General features: G+C 34.0%; 4 protein-coding genes across 5 annotated transcripts; 1 reads left to right on the top strand and 3 right to left on the bottom strand.

Moving 5' to 3' along the window:
* Nucleotides 1–245: 245 nt before the first annotated feature.
* On the top strand, nt 246–2,282 carry LOC120266541. Of its 2 annotated transcripts, XM_039274183.1 has the most exons (3): nt 246–365; nt 1,795–1,952; nt 2,025–2,282. In XM_039274183.1, exons 1-3 carry the CDS (start codon nt 359–361, stop codon nt 2,247–2,249), a joined length of 390 nt encoding a protein of 129 aa, XP_039130117.1. In that variant the 5' UTR covers nt 246–358; the 3' UTR covers nt 2,250–2,282. The 2 variants fall into 2 exon arrangements, with proteins under 2 accessions (XP_039130117.1, XP_039130116.1); XM_039274182.1 differs by having other exon boundaries at nt 1,795–2,282.
* LOC120266540 (squamosa promoter-binding-like protein 10) lies at nt 2,062–3,923 on the bottom strand. The gene is made up of 4 exons (XM_039274181.1): nt 3,279–3,923; nt 2,716–2,897; nt 2,328–2,640; nt 2,062–2,196 (listed from the first exon to the last, which is right to left on the bottom strand). Exons 1-3 carry the CDS (start codon nt 3,833–3,835, stop codon nt 2,381–2,383), a joined length of 999 nt encoding a protein of 332 aa, XP_039130115.1. The 5' UTR covers nt 3,836–3,923; the 3' UTR covers nt 2,062–2,196; nt 2,328–2,380.
* Nucleotides 3,924–9,052: 5,129 nt separating this feature from the next.
* On the bottom strand, nt 9,053–11,215 carry LOC120266589 (pentatricopeptide repeat-containing protein At5g44230). Its single transcript, XM_039274229.1, has one exon. It carries the CDS (start codon nt 11,182–11,184, stop codon nt 9,301–9,303), a length of 1,884 nt encoding a protein of 627 aa, XP_039130163.1. The 5' UTR covers nt 11,185–11,215; the 3' UTR covers nt 9,053–9,300.
* A 1,730-nt stretch (nt 11,216–12,945) lies between these two features.
* On the bottom strand, nt 12,946–17,884 carry LOC120266588 (plasma membrane ATPase-like). Its single transcript, XM_039274228.1, has 16 exons — nt 17,729–17,884; nt 17,273–17,392; nt 16,948–17,184; nt 16,095–16,856; nt 15,892–16,014; nt 15,673–15,777; nt 15,441–15,585; nt 15,196–15,360; nt 14,862–15,100; nt 14,738–14,770; nt 14,557–14,638; nt 14,314–14,474; nt 14,045–14,218; nt 13,577–13,759; nt 13,310–13,491; nt 12,946–13,196 (listed from the first exon to the last, which is right to left on the bottom strand). The coding sequence occupies exons 1-16, from the start codon at nt 17,774–17,776 to the stop codon at nt 13,100–13,102; spliced, it is 2,856 nt and encodes a 951-aa protein (XP_039130162.1). The 5' UTR covers nt 17,777–17,884; the 3' UTR covers nt 12,946–13,099.
* Between the last annotated feature and the right edge of the window lie 3,061 nt (nt 17,885–20,945).

Genomic DNA, 20,945 nt, shown 5'->3' with positions numbered 1-20,945 from the left:
AGTTCTCCCCAAGAGAAAATAAAAGCTTTTTTTTAAAATAAATAAAAGCTTTTGAATATATATATATATATGTGTATATAGTTTGAAGAAATATGAAGGTTTATCTAGGAATTAATTTATGTGGCAAAGAACAATAGAGACAAAAGAAGAAGGTGCTCCACCAATGAGAACAAAGGCTTCAACTTGGATGCATGTGAGCCTTCTCCTCTTGTTGCTGCTGCTGCTGCTGGTGATGGTGATGGTGATGGTGATGGTGGTTTTCACTGGATAATGAGAACATATATTTGTAGGGGACCTCTATTTCTTTAATCCTTTCAAGGACAAGCATGTTTGGTTCTTTAGCTTTTGGAAGAAAGTGATGGATGGTATGTGTTTCTGCTTCTGATTTTTCATCTAATCTCATTCTGCCATCCTGCATTATGTTTTTTTTCTGGTTGAAAAGATTCAATGTTTTGTTGTTGTTGTTTGTTTCTTCATTTCTGTGATAAAAAGAAATCTCATTTTCAGGCAATGCAAAAATGAGCTTGTGTTGTTTAAAAAACTCCTTTTTTTTTTAATAGTGAAATCAATGATTGGGAAATGGGAATGTTTGTTTTCTTTTTTTTGTTTTTGTTTTTTTTAAATGTGTTTTTCTTACCAAATAATTTGTAGGCTGTGATTTGTGAGTACAGTTTGATTCCTGTCATTCATTCTTTGTCTTCTGAATCCTGATCATATATGAGAGGACAGTGGAGATGAACAACACAAAAAGATGTGATTTTTATAATCAGATACAGAGAGAAAGGGATTAGACAAGAATGGCATCTTTGGTATCTGCTTGTCCTTTGAGAGTTATCTGGAATATATTGTTCGCATGATTACATAAGCTTACGTAGAAGACTGGGGATGTGTTCTTTCTTTGATGTTTGTTTTCATATCACATTTTAAGTAGCAATAGTCTTCTACCTTGGATTGCTCCTTGTGTTTATGAAAATGGTTTGTTGGAGAGTTGAAGATGCTTGATGAATAGTTGCAATGGAGCTTGCAGGTGAATCAAAAACCCTCCATTCTTTTTATCTGGTTTATTATCATGTTTTCTTCATTGAGATTTTTGTAGGAGTTTGCAGAAATTGAGCTTTTTGTTCTTAGAGCAGAATCAATTGATCTTTTTTTCTGTGTTTGTGATTCAAGTCATGTTCTTGAGTTTCCATTTGATTTATGCTGTTAGTTTTCGCAAATATCTAACATTCAAAATCAAAATCAGTAAAAGACTTCAAAAGGCTGCTTCTTTATTCTTTACATGGTCTCAGATTTCTTTAGAAATTTTAGTTTATTTGCCATCAAGATGACAACACATATCTCTTAACTTTTTTTTTTTTCATATAATTTGTTCTCTTTTGCTTTGGATTGCAGAATGAATTGATGTATAGGAACCCTTTTACATGAAAATCTTAATGCTGTAATCTTCTTTCTCATATATAACTCAATCTTATTATGAATTTTTCTGCTATCAAGATAAGCAACACCTCAGGCTTAATTATTTTCCAAATCTCATATAACTTGTGTAGTATATTTGCTCTGGATTGAAAAATGAAAGATAAAGAAATCTTTTTTATCCGTGAGAAGTTTAATTTTTTAATCAGAACTCAATCAGATTATGAGTTTTTCCGCTATCAAGATGAACAACACCTCAAACTTATTTTTCTGCATGTCATTTAATTTTGTTCTCTGATGGCAGATTCAAAAGTAAAACTATAACCTATCAGAAAACTCCACTCATAATCTTGGCATGATACTGCCTTACTGTTAATCCAGACATGGGCACCAAATTTCAATCCCAATTGCCACTCAATTACTTCAACAACTGCAACCAGCATCAAGACTCAATGGATACATCACTAGAAAAAAACCACTCCAACAAAGAAACTATGAAAAATATAATTCTGAAACATGAAGAGATGTTCAAACATCAGGTATATATAATATGTCTCATGCAGTCAGGTTTTGTATGTTTGAATTCCATTGATTTATGGACTCAATGTCAGGTGCATGAACTCCATCGATTATACAGAATTCAGAAGACGCTAATGAAGGATCTGCTAAACAAGGAGAGCAGAGACACAAGAGCCTGTTTTCCGGGCTTCAAAGTCGGAGTCGAAGATTCATTGACAGATGAAGAAGAGAATGAACTTGAGTTGACATTAAGCATTGGCTGTGCTGCAAACAAGAAGAAATCAAAGCTGATCACTGGACGTTTTTGTTTCCATTAATCAATATCAATGTGTTGATTTGTTGTTTGCTTAAAGGATGTGAAATTTTGTTTTCTGGCAAACAGAGGAATTAAGTACCATGCATGTTCTTGTTATTTCTGACAAACAAACAGAGAAACAAACTTGTGGAATTAAATGAAGTCCATATTGAACATGGTTTGGCCAAGATGAAGGTGGTTAATGGTGGAAGCTTCACTGATGCTCTGATTGGGAAAAAAGCCATTGGAGAAGTGGCTTTCCTTCTCATCAGAAATGGAAAGCATGGAGCCATGGTTGAACTGATTCACTCTCCCAACTCCCCCAAGAGACAGTGCTGGGCTGTTATTGCTCAAATGGTAGCTTTGTTGTGCCTCAAAATCCAAGCTTGTTTTGCTGCTGGATTTGCTGGTTGCTGCACAAGATTAAAACAGAGAATTAGCAAAAAGTTTGCAGAGGGAAACAAAGAAGAATGAGATTGATGGCAGACATGAAGAATCTCTTGTTGGTTTTGAAGATGGTTTGCTCTTGTCTTGGAGATTGTCATTGAGGCTTGAGGAGCTTGATGTGTTGGTTGTTTGAGGCTTGGGCTTTCTTCTTCTCCTGTTGTGGTCTGCTAGTCTTTTCCTGCAGCTTCTCTTGGTTTCATCAAACTCTGAGAGCTCATGGAACCTAAACCATCCATGCATGTATCAGTGATAAGACACACAGTGAAAAAGATTTAACATTTATAGTCTTTGCATGCAAACTCTCTAAGAACAATGCAATAGCTCAAAAACTATGTGAAATAAAGACACAGGTATCTCAACAAACAATAAGCTGATGATGATGAAGATAAAATAAGAAGAAAAGAAGATTACTAGTTATAACATCAATATATTCTGCTTTAATGTCTATATATATATGACATGTTTTCCCATCAAACCAAACACACACACACACACACACACACACACACAAAAAACAACATTTACAATTTTCCAAGCACTCCAAAAACAAATCCTTATATTTTTTTTACATAAGAACTATAAGAAACCATGCATGGCAAGTTACCTGCTGCACTGTTGACAAAACCTTTGTTGCACACCACCAGCAAAGATAACAACAGCTGCCTTAGAATGAAACTCACAAACCTTATGCCTCCTATGATAATGTTTAGCACCTGAAAGATCAGCACCACAACCATCAGCTTGGCATCTCGGCGGCGGGTGGTGTCCGAAGGCATACCCGGCCCTTGATCTTCCCCAAAGCCTCCCTAAAGCCAGTGCATCTCCGGACGAGAAATAAGTCCGGTGGCCTAAATTAAGGCCTATTTGGCTTCCGACACCTACGACCTCATGATCCTCTCGGTAACTTGGCATAGGAGGAGTATAAAATGGAACAGTATTAGCCATAGGGAGAAGAGGAGGAGTGCAATCTAACAACTGAGAATTATTGAAGTATAAGTGTTGGTTTTGGTGATGAGTGGTGTTAAGTGTTTGTGAGCTTTGTGGTTCTAAGTTCCACATGTGATGATGTTTTTGAGAGCTTGTTTCAGGACTAGAGAATGGCATGAAAGGTGGTTGATGGATGTATGAATCTAGAGAGTTTGTTCTGTTATTGTTCATCATCTTCTAATCAGAGAAAGAAATTAGAAAAGGACTACAAAGAACAAGAATGGAAAAAGAGAGAGAGAAATAGAAAGAGATGTACTCGCAGTGCAAGTTGGGAGTTGAGCATGCTCTTATGATATGTGTAGTATCAGTATATAAAGAAGAAGGGTGGTGGTGATGATGAAATTTATTATTTTTAGAATTTTTTTTTTTTTAAATGAAATTTTTAAGGTTATAAAGAAATGCATGGCAGGAATAATAGCTGATGTAGATATGTAGAGAAAGTATGAAACAGTGGTTTGAAGATGAATATTTAAGAAGAATTGGGTACAATGAGGAGGATGTAAGAATGAGATGCATATTATATGAAATGTTTACTGGTGAATCATGCATCATCTCTCATGCATATGCATGTAATTTATTTATTTGATATGCTCCATTTTTTTTATGACAGTTAATTTTTTTTTTTAAGAATTCATTGAAGGTTTGAGAGACCCATATTGGCTTGTTAGCTAGTTTATCCACTATATTATATAAAAAAAAAAGTAAAAAGTTGGAGAGACCACAAAGTTTGGATAAATCATGTTATTATTAAATAATGAAAAAAGTATATCAGAAATAAAGAAGAATGATATACATATAGATGTTGGAATTATATAAGACACAGTTTTAAGCTCCTGTCATTGTGTCTATTATTTCATATACATGTTTATGAGTTTATGAGGTTTTGAGTTGCAGGTGAAGAAACAATTACTTTGTTTGATAATGTATAATTTTTTTTTATAATGGGCATAAACCATCACACACAACCGCTACATCTCAACCATGCAATAAAGAGTTGAACTCTTGATCTTTGAATCAAATATCTCATCGTTTGTTTATTATAGCGATAACTTATATATATATAATTTTTTAAAAAAAATGGATAAACCACAATCATTCCAGAATATATATACAAATTCATATGGATGTTTTCTCATCTCATGAATTTGTATTTTTTCTAATTTCTTGCATATATTTTTTATTTTTATTTTCAAGTTGTTTTATTTTACATTATTTTTAATGAGATATTAAAAAGCAATATTTTGTAACACTATGTTGGAGAATAAAATCGACAAATTATTATTTACAGTCAGCTCTCTAATTCATGCATGTAGCATATAAAAACTTAAAATTCTACATTAATATTTTTTGGCATATTATTATTTGATGAAATTGATAAATCACAACTTTATTAGAAAAATAAAAACAACCGCAAATTATAAAGCAAAATTACATAGTAAAAGCCGTTTAGAGTTATAGACCTCAGTGTTCATCAATGGTAATTAAAATTCAATAAAATAGACAAAATAAAAAACTAAAAAAGCCAAAACAAAACTTGGGACACCAACCAAAACCACCTCATTCAGGTGATTAGGGGTACTAATCTAGGCCTTTAAGGGAGGGAAAATGGTGAGAGTTAGAACCCATATAGAAGAATTAATTTTGTGAAAGTGCAAATCCCACGTAAATCTCAATAACCCAATGTGAAAGCATGTGAAGCATTAACTTTACCAAATTCCTTAACTATCTAGGAGCTTATCCCTTTAATAAAAAAAAAAAAAGAAGAAGGAAACAAAGAAACAATAGGCAAACATGGATCATCCGTTATGAATAACATTTTAGGGAACGGAATCCTCTACTTTGAATCTTTTTGGTTTTCAGGTGGCACATATGTTAAAAATAAATATGTGATCAATTTTTATTAATTACATAAAATCATTATAAATATTTCATGGATATTAATCCGATATATATATACACATATGATTATATATGTTATATATAATTAATTCATTTACGGTTTTAAGAAGCACATATCCAGGGAATCCATTGTCAAAAGGTATTAAGTTGATGATGGGGACTAGTCTGTGAAGCTTAATTAAGTTGAAGATGCACCATCTTGTTGCATGTGTATGCTATCATTCATTAATGCTAATGCAACCTTCATGATATCATGAAATAGCTTCCTAGATATGCCTAAATATTATGCTTTTATATTTGATTTTTTTTTAAAAAAAAAAAAATCAATGTTTATCTAAATCAAAGTAAATTTGTCTTAATTTCTTTATGTCAAAGTTAAATTTAAATTGGCAATAATCTCTTTCAAAATCCCAATATTTCAATTATATATTCGAACCTCTATTTTTAAATCGTCATAATTCTTGCCATTAGGTAGGGAGCATGAAAGTATCTAGTGTACATGATCCGTATGTATATACAAAACATATACACCTATGCCCTTTTCTTTTAATATTATTGGGTTATATATATATATATATAACCTCAATTAAAATCAAAATAAATGGGATTATCTAACTATATAAATTTCCAAGTAGTTAATTATAAAATTTCTCAATTTAATTCAATACATACAACTTGATAAATAGCTATTTTATACACATTTTATTAACTAAAACTAAAGAATTTAATCAAAACAGTATAAATTTGAAAGCATGCATGCATGAATGCATGAATGATGGAGACAGATGAGAATATATAAAATTTGAAGAAGAAGAAGAAAAAAGTGTACATGAAATTTAATTGAAAGCAGAATTGAATCTGAATGATGTACAAAATGTTTTGGAAGACCTGACTTCCTCCTCCAGCTCATAGATTGAATGAAGAAGATTAAGATCTTTGATCAAGAAAATCTTTTAAGCCCTGAATTTCACCAGATGATTAATTGCAGCAGTTGCAACATGTCATTAAATTCTCAACTGAATTTGGTGATTGGTACAAAAGTATGTGAGGCAAAGAATCTCATGTCTACATTTGTGATAGGACATGTCCTTAACCATTTTTTTTTAATGAAAGTTTAGGCATGTAGAATTTTTATTCTTTTTCGTTTTTTTAATGTTTTTTAATAAAAATAAATAAACCACTACTTTATTATTAAAAATAAAATAAAAAAAACCAGAATTTTTTTTCTCATATTTTTTAATTTGGATGGATAGTTATTTTATTAATAAAATTAAAAAAAATTACGACAAGTATTGAAAGGATAGTATTATATGACCTTGGAATAGAGAGGTAACAAATTATATATATGCTGAGTTATAATTAATTTATGAGTAAATGAATATTTGAAGAGGTTTTTTTTATTTAGTTTGCCAAAGTTGGTGATTAATTCTTTAATAGAGATATAATTTTTTTTTGTAATATTTTATTTAGTTTTGTGCATTTATTATAAAAAAAAACACTTAGAATTAAAGTAAAAAATTGGCCACCATTGTAATGGCCAAGCGGTTAATTAAGACATTTGACTCTTATATTTATATAACATTAAAATATATTTTAAAATAAAAATAATTAATATATAAATAATTTCTAAATTATAATCACCCTAATAATTTTGTATAAAGTCTAACTAGGTCTCTATTTCATCCATATCTACCAATATTGATCTATGAAATCAAACTACCCAACCAAAAATTTAAAGTCCTAGTTGTGAATTTATATGCTATGGAATCCTTAGATGTATTACTCAATCAAGTAAATGGTCATAATAGACTAGGCATGCATACTGTCCATTTCATGAGGCATAATCACATGAATGTACACTGGTATAAAAGTCTTCCATACTTCACAATCACTTAAATATTAATCAAATAATTAATTTCAACCTTCTCTCTCTACTATTAATATATTAATGGCACATTTTGTCAAGAACTAAAATATAAAGCTTTAAATTTAGGATTAAAACCTCCATAGCACTTTAAAATTTAGATCATCATTATTATTATTATTTTTTTGTCTAAAACAAATATATTTATCTTTTTATTTTTATCTTTTTAAATTTTAAGGACAAAACTGACAATGGTGTGCCATAGTCAAATTTATGTATAAATTATTACTTAGTTATTAAATTTATATTTTTTATTTTAAATTCCAGCATTATTACAACCCCAACTTTGATATGATATTAATGGTGTGCCATAGTCATAATATTGACACTTTGTCAATATTATGACTATTATTACTTTATGTGAAATCTTATAGAGTTTTGATTAATAAATTTATATTGTAGGTTGTTACTTTTTTTTTTATTAATTTTATATATTTTAAATTGTAAATTTCCAACAAAACTCAAAAGAAAATTAAAATTTCAAACCCAAGTTTTGATATATAATTAAATAATTGTATCTAGATCTAGTAATGGTACACTTGCAATGGTTGAAATTATAAATGAAATCCCCAACAACCAAGCAAATAATTCTACATTCATTGGATTCTAAGCTTTAATTAAGCTTAATGTTAAAATAAAATTTATATAGGTACAATTTTCTAAGTTCATTGCCATTCTTAAAATCACACACCAACTCTAGGCATTCACTTAATTGCATCAAGAATAGCATCAGCCCCAATTTTTCAATGCCTTCAACCATCAATCAATCTTTCTCCCATTTGTACAAAGACATTAAAATCAAAATGTTTAGAGCTTGTAGATGTAGCTCATGCATGCATTTAGTGGATGCCACTAGGGGAGATGAAGGACACTCAACTGATTCACAAATTCTTTTGTAATATTAATTTTGTGATAATTATTTTTTATTTTTTATCAAGCAACTTTTTTAAAAAAATAAAATGGATAAAACAAAATTAGAATGGACAAGAGGTGAAATAAGCATAAATATATGAAAAGATAGGAGATACAAAGGACGATAACAGACAAATAGTCATGAAGTCTGTAAAAGATGAGTGTAATAGTGACAATGACAATATAGAATAGAGTGACCCTTAAAAAATGATAGCTAGGTGTAGTTCATCCATTCTAAGCGGCACCAGCATATGGTGTGGTCCATCCATTCTAAGTGACACTAGCATATATTTAATTAGGCGCCTTGATCAGATATGTAGGAATATATTAACAAATATAAATATTATGTGTGGAATATAAGCAAATATTAATTTTCCAAAGGTATAGTAGTAATTAACCACCTTTACAAGGATATACAAACAATTTTCTCTATAAAAAAGTGAAAACAAAATTCAAGTTCATACGTGAAGATGAATCACTCACCAACTCGTACATTCATTTGTCAGGCCTTGAACAGCAATTAATATTTATCCCAATTTCTTCAACAGAGATCATCCAACAATTAATAACTCTGAGAGAACCAAATAAAAATTACTTCAGTCATTGAATGTAACAATTGAATGCTCTGCACGCATTTCTCTTAATTCCAATGCTCATGTTTCAAGGAATCCTTAAAACAGTCTCTCTGTGTTTCAGAACAACACTACATGAATAAATAAATACACAGTATATCTATTTCCTCAAGGAGAAACACTAAAAACATATTGCTTATTTGCTTTCACCTCAAAAAATTACAATACAGTAAACTCTACTGATAAATTTGTAGTTTTTCAATACAAATAATTTTCAACTGTACAAAGTAGATGTATAACAAGCACAAGCTGGCAATTGCAGGTGTAATTGTTCACCAGAAACCACCACAAGAGCACACTCCATCTTTGAAATGGTGAAATCTCATGTTGTCCCTCACAACAATCTCTCTGTTTTCTGATGAAGATGCAAGGCACATCACCAAATGACAATCCTCACAAATCCTAATGTTCTTAACAATCCTAATAGTTCCTCCGGTATCGACTGTGAGCAGACCGAATGCCAATGCCAGCTTCTCGCTGTGCCCATTGAGCAATCTTCGCTTCTCGCTTTCGCTAACATCATACACAATTGAGCTCAATATCGGCGTGTAACCTCTACACTTCAATCTGTTTATAAGCTCTTCCAATGCAGCTTTGATTTCGCGTGACATTGGGTGAGAACCATCACCTGCAAAGAACTCATGCACCACACCATCTCTAGCTTCCATCCAGCTCGAAGCCGGGTTCTTTCTCAACCCTCTTCCCCTCATCAACTTCCTCACATTTGACACTTCATTCCACATCCCGGCAGATGCATAAACATTGGATAACAGTACATAGTTTCCAATGGCATCAGGTTCAAGCTCAAAGAGCTTTTCTGCAGCAATCTTTGCAATGTGAGGCTTTCCATGAATTCGACAAGCACCAAGCAATGCACCCCAGACGCCACCATTAGGCTCTACCGGCATTGTTCTTGCAAGCTCTAGAGCTTCTTCGGCATTGCCTGCTCTGCCTAACAAGTCTACCATGCAAGCATAGTGATCAGCATCAGGAGTAATGCCATAGACTTCACTAATACTTGTGAAATATCGCCTTCCGGCTTCCACCATCCCGGCATGACTACAAGCTGTGAGAACTCCTATTAATGTCACTCTATTAGGCTTTACCTCCGTTCTCATCGTCATTTCATCAAACACTTTGATAGCATCCAGAGCCTTGCCATGTGAGGCAAGTCCGGCGATCATTGTACTGTAAGTGTACACGTTCCGATTATCCATTGCATTGAAAATCCTGCGAGCTTCATCAATGAGGCCGCATTTAGCATACATATCCACTAACGCAGAGCCAACCACTAAATTTTTCTCGAATCCATAGTCCTGCACAATCTGTCGAACACCTTCCGCGCGTTTCACGACGCCCAACTGCGCACAAGCAGAGATAGCACCAACAAGAGAGACCTCATCAATGGCAACACCGGCCATTCGCATCTGCTCAAACGCCGCCAATGCCTCACTTGGGCGGGCATTCTGCGAATACCCGGTGACCATCGCCGTCCAGGCGACCATATCCTTCACTGGAGACTCTCCAAACAGCTCCTCCGCGGAACCCATATCGCCATGCCTGGTATAAGCAACAATCAAGGAAGTCCAAGAGATGATATCTCTAACAAGCATTTCGTCGAACACCTTGCGAGCGAGATCGAGTTGGCCACACTGCACGTAGAGATCGATGAGGGTGTTCTGGACGAAAAGGTCTTCATTGAAGCCGCCAATGAAGATGGTCTGCGCGTGGAGCTGGGAGCCCATGGCGATGGAGCGGGAAGTGGAGCAGAACTTGAGAAGGGCGGAGAAGGTGAAGGAGAGTGGAGGGGGAGGGGGGAGCGCGCGACGCATGAGGGAGTAAAGGACGAGGGGATGAGGGCATGGCGGGCCGAAGGCGGCGGCGGCGGCGGAGGTGCGGATGAGGGCGGTCCAGAGGAAGGAGTTGGGGGCGGGGACTTGGGAAAAGACGGCAAGGGCGTAGGAATTCGACAGGGAACGAAGGTCGACGAGGCGGCGGAGAAGCTTGGCAACGAGGTAGCTGCTCTGGTGAAGACCAAGGCGGTAGAGAAGAGTGTGGGCTTGGTTGAGCTGAGAAATAGAGGAGGCGGAGGAGATGGCGGAGAAGAGGAGGGCTTCGAGCTCGCGGTGGCGGCAATGGCGGAAGGCGGCGGACATTGGTTCGCGCTTAGAGGTTTTTAGACGAGTTTTTTTTCTATAATTTTTTGGATGTTTTTGTGGAAAATTGTAAAAATACCCCCATCGAATTCAGGAATTGTTTATATGCCCCTATAAACATATTACTATCCGCTAAATAATTTGTTTGTATTTACCGATCAAACAGTAGATTATTACTTGAATAATGAGTAAACAAACTTATAATCAATTCTTTGGAAATGTTGTGCAAATACTGTAAAAATATAATAGCATTGTTCATTTTTAATATAAAAAGGTAGTATGTACATAATAAAACTCTAATCGTAATATGTGATACTTGACCAAATTAATAAATTTTGAGAATTTATTTTTTAAAGAAAAAATTTTATTTGCATTCATATATCTAATCCAATATTTTTACATGTATATCATTATATCCTTCTATCTATTTCGTTGATATAACCTCATCGAGACATGCTAAAAAAATGTGCAGTTAAAATTCAATTTTGTGCTTAAGACACTTCACCTCTCGTGATCTATTTTTTGTGTTTTTTATTTCTCCCTCTGTACTCAGTTCCCAGTTTTTTTTTCAATGAATTTATAATTTATCTATTTAAAAATAATAATAATAGAAGATATCCCGCAAACTAAAAAATTTTAAACACTTTTCTTGAGTCGAGAAAAGTCCATGTGCAATCGCAAAGTCGTTTGAACTCTCCAAACAGTCTGCGAGAGCATTCCTAAGCCATGTCTCCAAAGAGTAACACACAAGTGTTACAATAGGAATTTTTAAAAAAAACAACAACAACATTATTCATGTGGAGAATGTAACAAAAGACAAAAATAACAAAGATAGCAACAAATAATGACCCTGTTCCGCCCCATTTTTCTTCTTTTCATAAACAACTCCATCCTACTTTGTCCCGCTCGCTCGACTCATAATTATAAATAAGCAACAAAATTTTTTTAAAAATATTTATAAAAAAAATCTTTTTTTTACAAAACATATATTTATAAAAACGAGCTCATAAGAAATCTATTGAAATTTTGAAAAAAAAATTTCATTTATTCTATACTATATAATATTTATTAATAAGTTAAATTATTAGCGAGGCAAGGAGGGACGAGGCAAGGTAATACCAAACCTGCCCGCCCCCATGTTTGAATTTTCAAAAACACCCCATTCAGGTGGGTTGGAAATCACGAATCGAAGTGATAACTATCATCTTTAAACACAAATGTGAGATATCCGTTTTGTCCAGATTTTTGTACTTTTTTCTTATTTTGTCTTTTTGTTTTTTTTTTTTACAAGAGGATTAGACAGCCCGAAAGCCCTGCTAAACCGTCAGGGGCGTGCACAAGCCTCAGTAAAGCAAATGGGGGTTGAGCCCGCGCACACATGGACGCTGGGATCACCCACACACAACCACCGCTCACATCTCTCAGAAATGTGCTCTCAGCTAAAAATCAAACTTTCGTCACTCGGTGAAGAGCTCTATCGGTGACCCGTATACCAATAGATCATTTGGTCATTGGCCTATTTTGTCTTTTTTGTTGAGATATTCACTTACTACCGTATCCTAATATTTCGTTTGTGTTATCATGTTGTGCTTTAACCATTTTTCTTTTAAAAAAAAAAAACAATTGAGAGCGTATAATATGCAAATTTCTGAAAGTATATTAGTCTCTAATTAAATAATTTTTAAAAATTATATTAAAACCCAAATGCATGAGTTACATTTGTCGGTCACTAATTTAAAAGAGAACAAAACAACACAGAAGTTCCAGACAACATAAAACATTAAAATCTAACGAAAAAGCTGCAAATGTATAAAAAGAGACACAAGATGGGAAGGAGCCGAAACAGAAAAGGAAAATACAAGAGGCACTAGTTTGGATTATTGATTCACATGCAATTGAAACATAGATAGCACTGTTACACTGTATAATGCTGCTGGATGGTATCAATGTCAAGCCCCTTCAGCTTAACCACTGATTCAACATGACCCTTCAGAGTGTGCAGCTCTCGCAATCTGATAATTTTCAGTAAACAAAAGAACAAACTAGTAAGTAAACATATGTTCAATTAGACAATACAGGACAATTAAAACTATTACTATTTGGAACATTTTAAGAGATCATATACCTTGCAACCTCTGCACGGCGTTTGGCCTGCTCAGCTATTTCAGTGAGCTCACGGTAGCTGTTCTTGTCAGCAAAGAGGTTATTGGTTTCAGGTGCTTGAAGTCCATGCAGTGTTCTTTGAGCAGTGGCCCATTGTGCTTCCCTTTCTTCTCTACCATAGTCCTTTTTGGAAGTGAATGCGGTCTGAAAATCATATAAGAATGAAAACATTGTTAGACATTAAGCATTATTCATCCATTTAACTGAATTAATAAAAAAAGAACTTTACCTTGTTTTCAAGGAGATTGTTCCAAGCCTTTCCACTTAGGATATATCGAATACCAAATTTGAAGAAGTCTAGAGGAAGAAAGAAGACAATGCTGTAGAGCCAGATAACTCCAGCCCAGCCCCAGCCACAGCCTTTGATCTTAGCGAAGCCCCAGTTTGCATACACAGCTATGATAGTTGCTACCTGGCAAACGGCAAAATAATAGAACACAGCTAATTTCAGGTGGAAAATTAATCGTCCATTTAAATTAAAATGTCAAAGTCAGCAATATGTTTTCCAATTTATATTCAGTCAGAATCCAGGACCAAGTCCTTTTGCAAGCAGTTGGTAAGTATCACAAGAAGTCAACTAAATGAGCTTATCAAGATAGTGTAGTTTCTATCGGTTGTGTAGGAGAATATTATAGATTAATGAAAATGTAGAGTTTGAAAGAACAATGATATATTAGATGTTAGAAGGGGATCTTACAAGCTGAGCAACTATGAAGGCACTGACTAATAGAAGCCCTGGGCGTTCCATGAAGAACCAGCTGCGAGATCGAGTGACAAAAATGAGGGCTTGACTTACTATACTGACTTGTAGATATAAAGCCGCCATCATTTCATCGTTACTGTGCCTTAATGATCTAACTTTGAATTTATTCTGCATGGAGAAATCATTAGTAAAGCCCATTAATTTGGATGTAAACAATGTGACGTTCATTTGAACACAGTGAGAATGGTGCAAGACATGCTCACCGAGAAGAAGTCAGTATCTTTCATTGCCCAGAAGAAGATGACTGTCATTAGTGCTAAATAGCCACCTAGCACAACGCCAGTAGCAAAAATCTCTTTGAGTTTCCAACTATCTGGCAACGGAGATGGCTTTACACGATCTTTAGAGATGGTCATTATAGTACCTGTAGACACCAGATTAAGTACATGTGAGTTCCCTGAGATAAACTGAAGGAAAAAAAGTAGAAATTTGCTTAAGGAACGTACCATCGTTCAGGATAGCAATGATCAAAACCATAAACGGTGAGAAGTCAAATTTCCAAATAAGTGCAATTAGCATAAACCCAAACTACAGGTACATAAAAAAGAAACACCAGTCATAAATTAGTAGATGTTCCAAAAGAATTTAATCAATATGAGAAATTGTAATTTTGGATCTGTTACTTACCACAATACGGATGGTAATAGAGACTGCATAAATCTGCAAGAAGCAGACCGGAAAGGAGTGGTCAGTAAACACAAAGAATCTCACAATCAGAATGATAATAAATGCTTTCATAGTTGAGGCATACTGTGTAGTTTTTCATCCTCTGGAAAATGGCTCTGCTAGTAAGAACAGCACTGATGATGACGCTGAGACCAGGTTCCGTAAGCACAATATCAGATGCACTTCTAGCAGCATCAGTAGCATCAGCAACAGCTATACCAATATCAGCCTTCTTCAAGGCCGGTGCATCATTCACACCATCACCAGTCATTCCACATAAGTGTTTCCTCTCCTGCAACTTCTTCACTATTTCATACTTATGCTCTGTATCAATGGAAACCCAGATGATATTAGAATCAAAGTTTACATTAATATGTGTTGTCTTTAATTAGAGAGGACAAATAGAGAAGGAAACCCACCAGGAAAGACTCCTGCAAATCCATCAGCCTTCTCAATCAACTCATCGACAGGTAGGGAAGCAAGGGCTGCATCCTTATTTTGGCCAAGCAACGCTGACGAAGGATACATGTTTGTTCCCATTCCAAGTCTCCTACCTGTCTCCTTAGCAATTGCAAGTTGATCACCTGAATAGTTGGTAAAATATGTTAGCACCGATGGCAAACCAAATGATGCAATTGAATCTAAAGAAAATAAAGTAAACTACCAGTGATCATCTTGACGTTCACGCCGAGATGCAGAGCCCTACGGATGGTTTCTGCACTATCATGTCTTGGAGGATCAAACAAGGGCAACAAACCAACAAACTGCCATGGGCCCCCCTGGCTCTCCTTGGTTCTTTCAGGAACTTCCTGGTATGCAAGTATGAAACCAATGAAACATGGAACACAGAATTCACGGTAATGAAGAGAGAACTGCTGAGGATTCAATCAAAAAACCTGTCTTGCAACGGCGAGAGATCGAAGCCCACGTTCGGCAAACTTATCAATTACAGAATGAACCTTACTTTTAACATCTTCCTTGCAGTTGCAAAGAGTCAAAATCTGCTTGCCATCAACACATAAAACTTCAATGAACCACGAGTGATCCATGATGGACCTACTGTAACACTAATTAACTGCGACATGCTTTTTGGTGTAAAGAAAAAAGAACTGCACCTGCTCAGGAGCACCTTTACTTGCACGATGCCAGCGCCCATCAGAATCGATATAAGTTAAAGCCGTTCTCTTGTCGACTGGATTGAAAGGGAGGAAATGAACTTCCCTGATACCAGCTCTTGCCTGCATAACAAAAAATCAGAACTCCAAAACATGAAGTTGTTAACCTTTGACTGGAGATAAAAAGAGAACACAACCAATACCTCCTTAGGGTCAGCAAGCATCCCAACCATGGCAGCATCAATTGCATCCTGGTTTTCGGTCCTGGATGCTCTTGCTGCCAGTAGAATAACATGATCTTTCTCAACACCCTTTGCAAAGACCTCAATCAGATTCTTGTCAATACTCAGCTTGTTAAGAGTCAGTGTTCCAGTTTTATCACTGCAAAGAACATCCATGCCAGCCATCTCCTCGATGGCAGTCATCCTCTTGGTGATGGCACCTTGCTCAGAGAGCTTATGAGACCCAATTGCCATGGTTACCGAAAGAACTGTAGGCATGGCAATTGGGATTCCTCCAATTAAGAGCACCAGCAGATTGTCAATCCCATCTCTGTACTTGCGCTTTTGGATTGGGTACATGACAATGATCTCAACAATCATCCCAATAGCAATGGAGCAGATACAAAAGTTACCAATGGCTGTGAGGACCTTCTGAAAGTGACCTACTTGGTGAGTGCTATCGACCAAATGAGCAGCCTTGCCAAAGAAGGTGTGCACTCCAGTGGCAATCACAACAGCCTCAATCTCACCCTGCTTGCAAGTTGATCCAGAGAACACTTCATCTCCAGGATTTTTGGTCACTGGAAGAGATTCTCCGGTCAACGCTGATTGATCAATCTTCAAAGGATCACCTTCAAGAAGGCGAGCATCAGCAGGGACAATATCACCAAGTTTGATGCTGATAATGTCTCCTGGGACAAGAATAGCTGCCTCCTCCTCACTCCATCGCCCATCTCTAAGCACCTTCATTACCAACATCACAAAGACTTGGTCTATGAACAAGAAAAATACATTGGAGATATCTAAAGCTGCAAGGTGTCAACAGGGTAAGTACCTTGGTTTTCGGCGCAAGGCCGGCCATGAGGGCGGCAGCAGCGTTGCCAGCGTTGTTCTCTTCTATGAAACTGATGGTGGAGTTAATGACCAGCAAGACAACAATGCCAACAAAGTCTTCCCAATCCGGGGGCTTCCCGCCTCCATTGGCAAGAGCAATGGCCATGATAGCTGCCATTTCCATGACCCATGAGAGCGGATTCCACATAAAACCCAAAAATTTGAGAATCTTGCTCTCCTATTAATTCAAAACAAACACGCAATCAAACCCACGAAGTCACAACTTAGTTTCGTTAACTCCTGAGAAAAGAAATCAAAGATCAAACCTTTTTCTCTTCGAGCTTGTTGGGCCCAAAGATTTGAAGCCGAGAGTTCCCCTCGTCGGAGGAAAGACCTTCTCTGCTGCATTTCAGCTGCTCAAACACCTCCTCCACCGGAATCCGCTCCTGATGACAAAGTTCCAAATTTTTTCATCAAATTAAAATACAAAAAAAAAACCCTACGCAAATCCATCAATCAAATCCCCCAACACTATTCCCCATACACCAATCCCAAATTCAACGCATCAAAGTCAACACACACACACTGTTCCACTACCAAACTATTCAAATCCTCAACAAGCATTAATTACAACCTCAATACAATTAAAAGAACAGCAAAATCAAGACAACGGCGTTCTAAAACAATAAAAAGAAAATAAGAAAAAGCCAAAAAATCCATATCTCAAACAAATAAATTGGATTGAGAAATCACAAGTACAAGCATCCATAAATAAAGCTCACCAAATCCACAGTTTCATTCTTGATCTCCTCGAGGCTGATCCCTCCCATCTCCTCCGAGATAGAATCCCTAGAATCCCTCCCCAAGCCTCAACGAACTCCAAAAACCCTAGAAAGAGCGAGAGGAGAGGATGGAAGTCGCCATTTTCATGAGCCAAAAGAGTGATATTTATACTCGTCGTTGGGGGCAGGCGGCCTTCCAGTTCCCATATCTTCCCGCTTCTCCCGATTCACCGGCTAATTGGATGACGTGTCGGTCATCTATGGGCCCACCAACACCTAATCAAACAAATGAACGGTTGGATGCACGATGGATCCAGTCGCCATTCTCCACTGGACACCGGGAACTGTCTAACTAATTAACTAATATGATTAATTAATCTATTAATTAGGCCATTATTATCTAGGTTTTATTTGCACGCAGCCCCCTTGAAAAAACCTTTATTTTCTTTTAAACCCCTTTTCTTTTCAAAATTCTCATATTGACACTTTTATATATTTATTTGTCTACAACCACTGGCAAACTTACGAAATTATTTGTTATACTCCATGTATTTTACATGTTTTTATGTTTTTATAATTTATTTTATAATATATATCACTAACCATTGTCTGAGTTAAAAAAAATTAAATTAAATTCTGGGGAGGTGAATAAAATTAAAATGTAGATTATGTAATAAAAGGTGATTTTGCTATTTTTCAAGGGTTGGCAAGTGAAAATCCCCATGGATATCATCACAACGTTAAGATTCATGAACCTTGTTACCTAAGTTCCTAAACTTTCTTTAAATTAACTAAATTATAAGCTACTCTATTATATTAATTAACCAGCTACCTGATTACTCTTAAAAAAATTATTAATTATAAATTTTTAGATACTCTGATATGACCCATGTTCTCTAAAACACCTCCAATTTAAGAGGGTTTAATTACTTTAAAAGAAAATTATAAACATAATTTTTTATAAAGCTAAATATTTATATTCAATTTTTAAAAAAAAAATAAAATGAATAAACTACTGATTTATTAAACTAATAAAATCAAGAAAAACAAATAAGAATATAAACAACAAAACAACAAAATAACTTGACACAAAAATATAAAAAAATAACAAAAAAAAAAATTGTGAAAGAAAACAATAGAATAGAGACTAGGAGAAAATCACCGGAAGTGATGCACTAAACAAAATGGATAAAAGGAATGATATAGCTAAGTTGGTAAAGTTCACTGTACAATAACAAAAGGTCTGTTAGTGGCTTATTCCATAAGTAGGTGTGAGGTTGATGTGCCGGCGAAATCAATCAATCTAATGCTCAAAAAATCAAGAGAGCATCTGAGGTTCTAAAACGAGTCCCATAAAAAGGGATGTTTAGATCTACAGGATATAAATGATATTACACATAACTCTCATAAATTTTATAATTCAAGCCTTAAACCATATATTATTTGAAAAATTCCTACTGTAATAATGAAATTTTAAGAGGTTTATTTGTTAAATATTTTTTTTTTTTAAAAAAAAAGGTGATTTCCTAGTCCAAGTTGAAAGCGCCGGCTTGGTTTAAATTAATCTTAATTATAGACTTAATTAAGGGCATGTGGCAGCTCATGGTTTGCTGTTTTTATTTCTTATATATTTTTTTTAGCAGAAAACAAAGACTTTCTTTATTTTAATTGTGAAAATAGTCAAAATAAATTTGGAGAATTTACAAATATAAAAATTTAAAAAATAATATTTAAAACGATGAATAAAAAAATCTTCATATATATGATTTTTTTCCTTGAATGTGCTCCTGAAAATATTGGTTATAATTTTGATAATATATAAATGAAGAAAACCCAATCATTCTTTTCTTCTTGTCATTTGACTGACCAAAATTATTAAGCTTTTATTCATAAAATATTTTATATCTATCTATATATATAACTATAAATCAGTTAAACATCACAATCAAACAGGAAATGGCCTGAAACTTTCAGTTTTGGGCCTTTGGCATTCATTAAAATACAAGAATATTAAATAAAAAAATTCAAAATTTTGTTGAAGCTTTTCTTCCTTGGCCGAATATGCATGTAATAACAATGGGGAAAAAGCCAAATTAATCATAATTAGTATGGATGCCTGTGGGATTCATCTAATGATGTGAATTATAAAAATAAATTTAAATAAATAAAATCACTTAATTAAAAAAAAACCAACAGTAAAAACTAATCAAATACTAATTTTATTCGATAAATTTAATAAAACAATAACAAATAATATAATATACAAATAATAAAATAAAAAAACCATAAAAAAGTAGATAAACTACTTCAATTGAAGTAGGGAAAGTTACAACACAATATATCTATTTATCTATTTTATTGTTTCAAAATTAAAATACAAAAGAATCATGTTAATATCTATATATATATATGAAAAATAATAGAAAACAATTAAAACAAAATTAAAATAGATAAAATCATGTCTATGTTCATATATGCATGAAAACAATAAAAAACAATTAAAATAAAATTTTAAAAATAATATATATATATATCCCCCGGTGGTAGGGTGCGGAACCAAAACTAAAATTAAGGAGGTGCTGAATTTAAATTTATTTTTTAAAATTTTAAATAATTCTATTAATTCAAACTTGAGATTATAATAATTAATATTTTAAAATATAAGATATATATCCATCTAAAAAATTTGGTTTATGTGTAAAATTGCTATCATATCTATATAATTAGGGATTAACTCAACTAGTTAAGCACTAAATCAACAAATAATGTAATTAAAAAACAACTTTAAACAAATTCATATATAAGTCAATTATTAAATTCAACAATTTTTCAACAAATAATCTAATGAATAATTAAAATTTTCATAACAATTAATCACAAATATATAACATTTTTTCACAATAATTTCATAATGAAACAAATATTTAACAAATATCTAACAATCATTCAACAAATATAAATATTTTTACACAACAAATAATCACACATAAATTGAAAAAATTAAATTAGATATCAAACAAACAGGGAAAAAATGATAAATACTTATAATAAAAATAAAACATAATCTATGAAATAATTGATCAAAGAGAAAAAAAACTCACTATGAGTTTGCAATGTTTTTTTTTTGTTTTAGAGATTTTGCTATAGTAATTGCATTTTTTAGAATTTTATTTTTACTTTTATATTAATATCCTAAATATTGATAATTATGTAGTGA

This window comes from Dioscorea cayenensis, chromosome 8, assembly GCF_009730915.1.
Source record: "Dioscorea cayenensis subsp. rotundata cultivar TDr96_F1 chromosome 8, TDr96_F1_v2_PseudoChromosome.rev07_lg8_w22 25.fasta, whole genome shotgun sequence".
Lineage (NCBI taxonomy): Eukaryota > Viridiplantae > Streptophyta > Magnoliopsida > Dioscoreales > Dioscoreaceae > Dioscorea > Dioscorea cayenensis.
The sequence above is the reverse complement of the archived record's forward strand: the minus strand, read 5'-3'. Positions and strand labels throughout refer to the sequence as shown.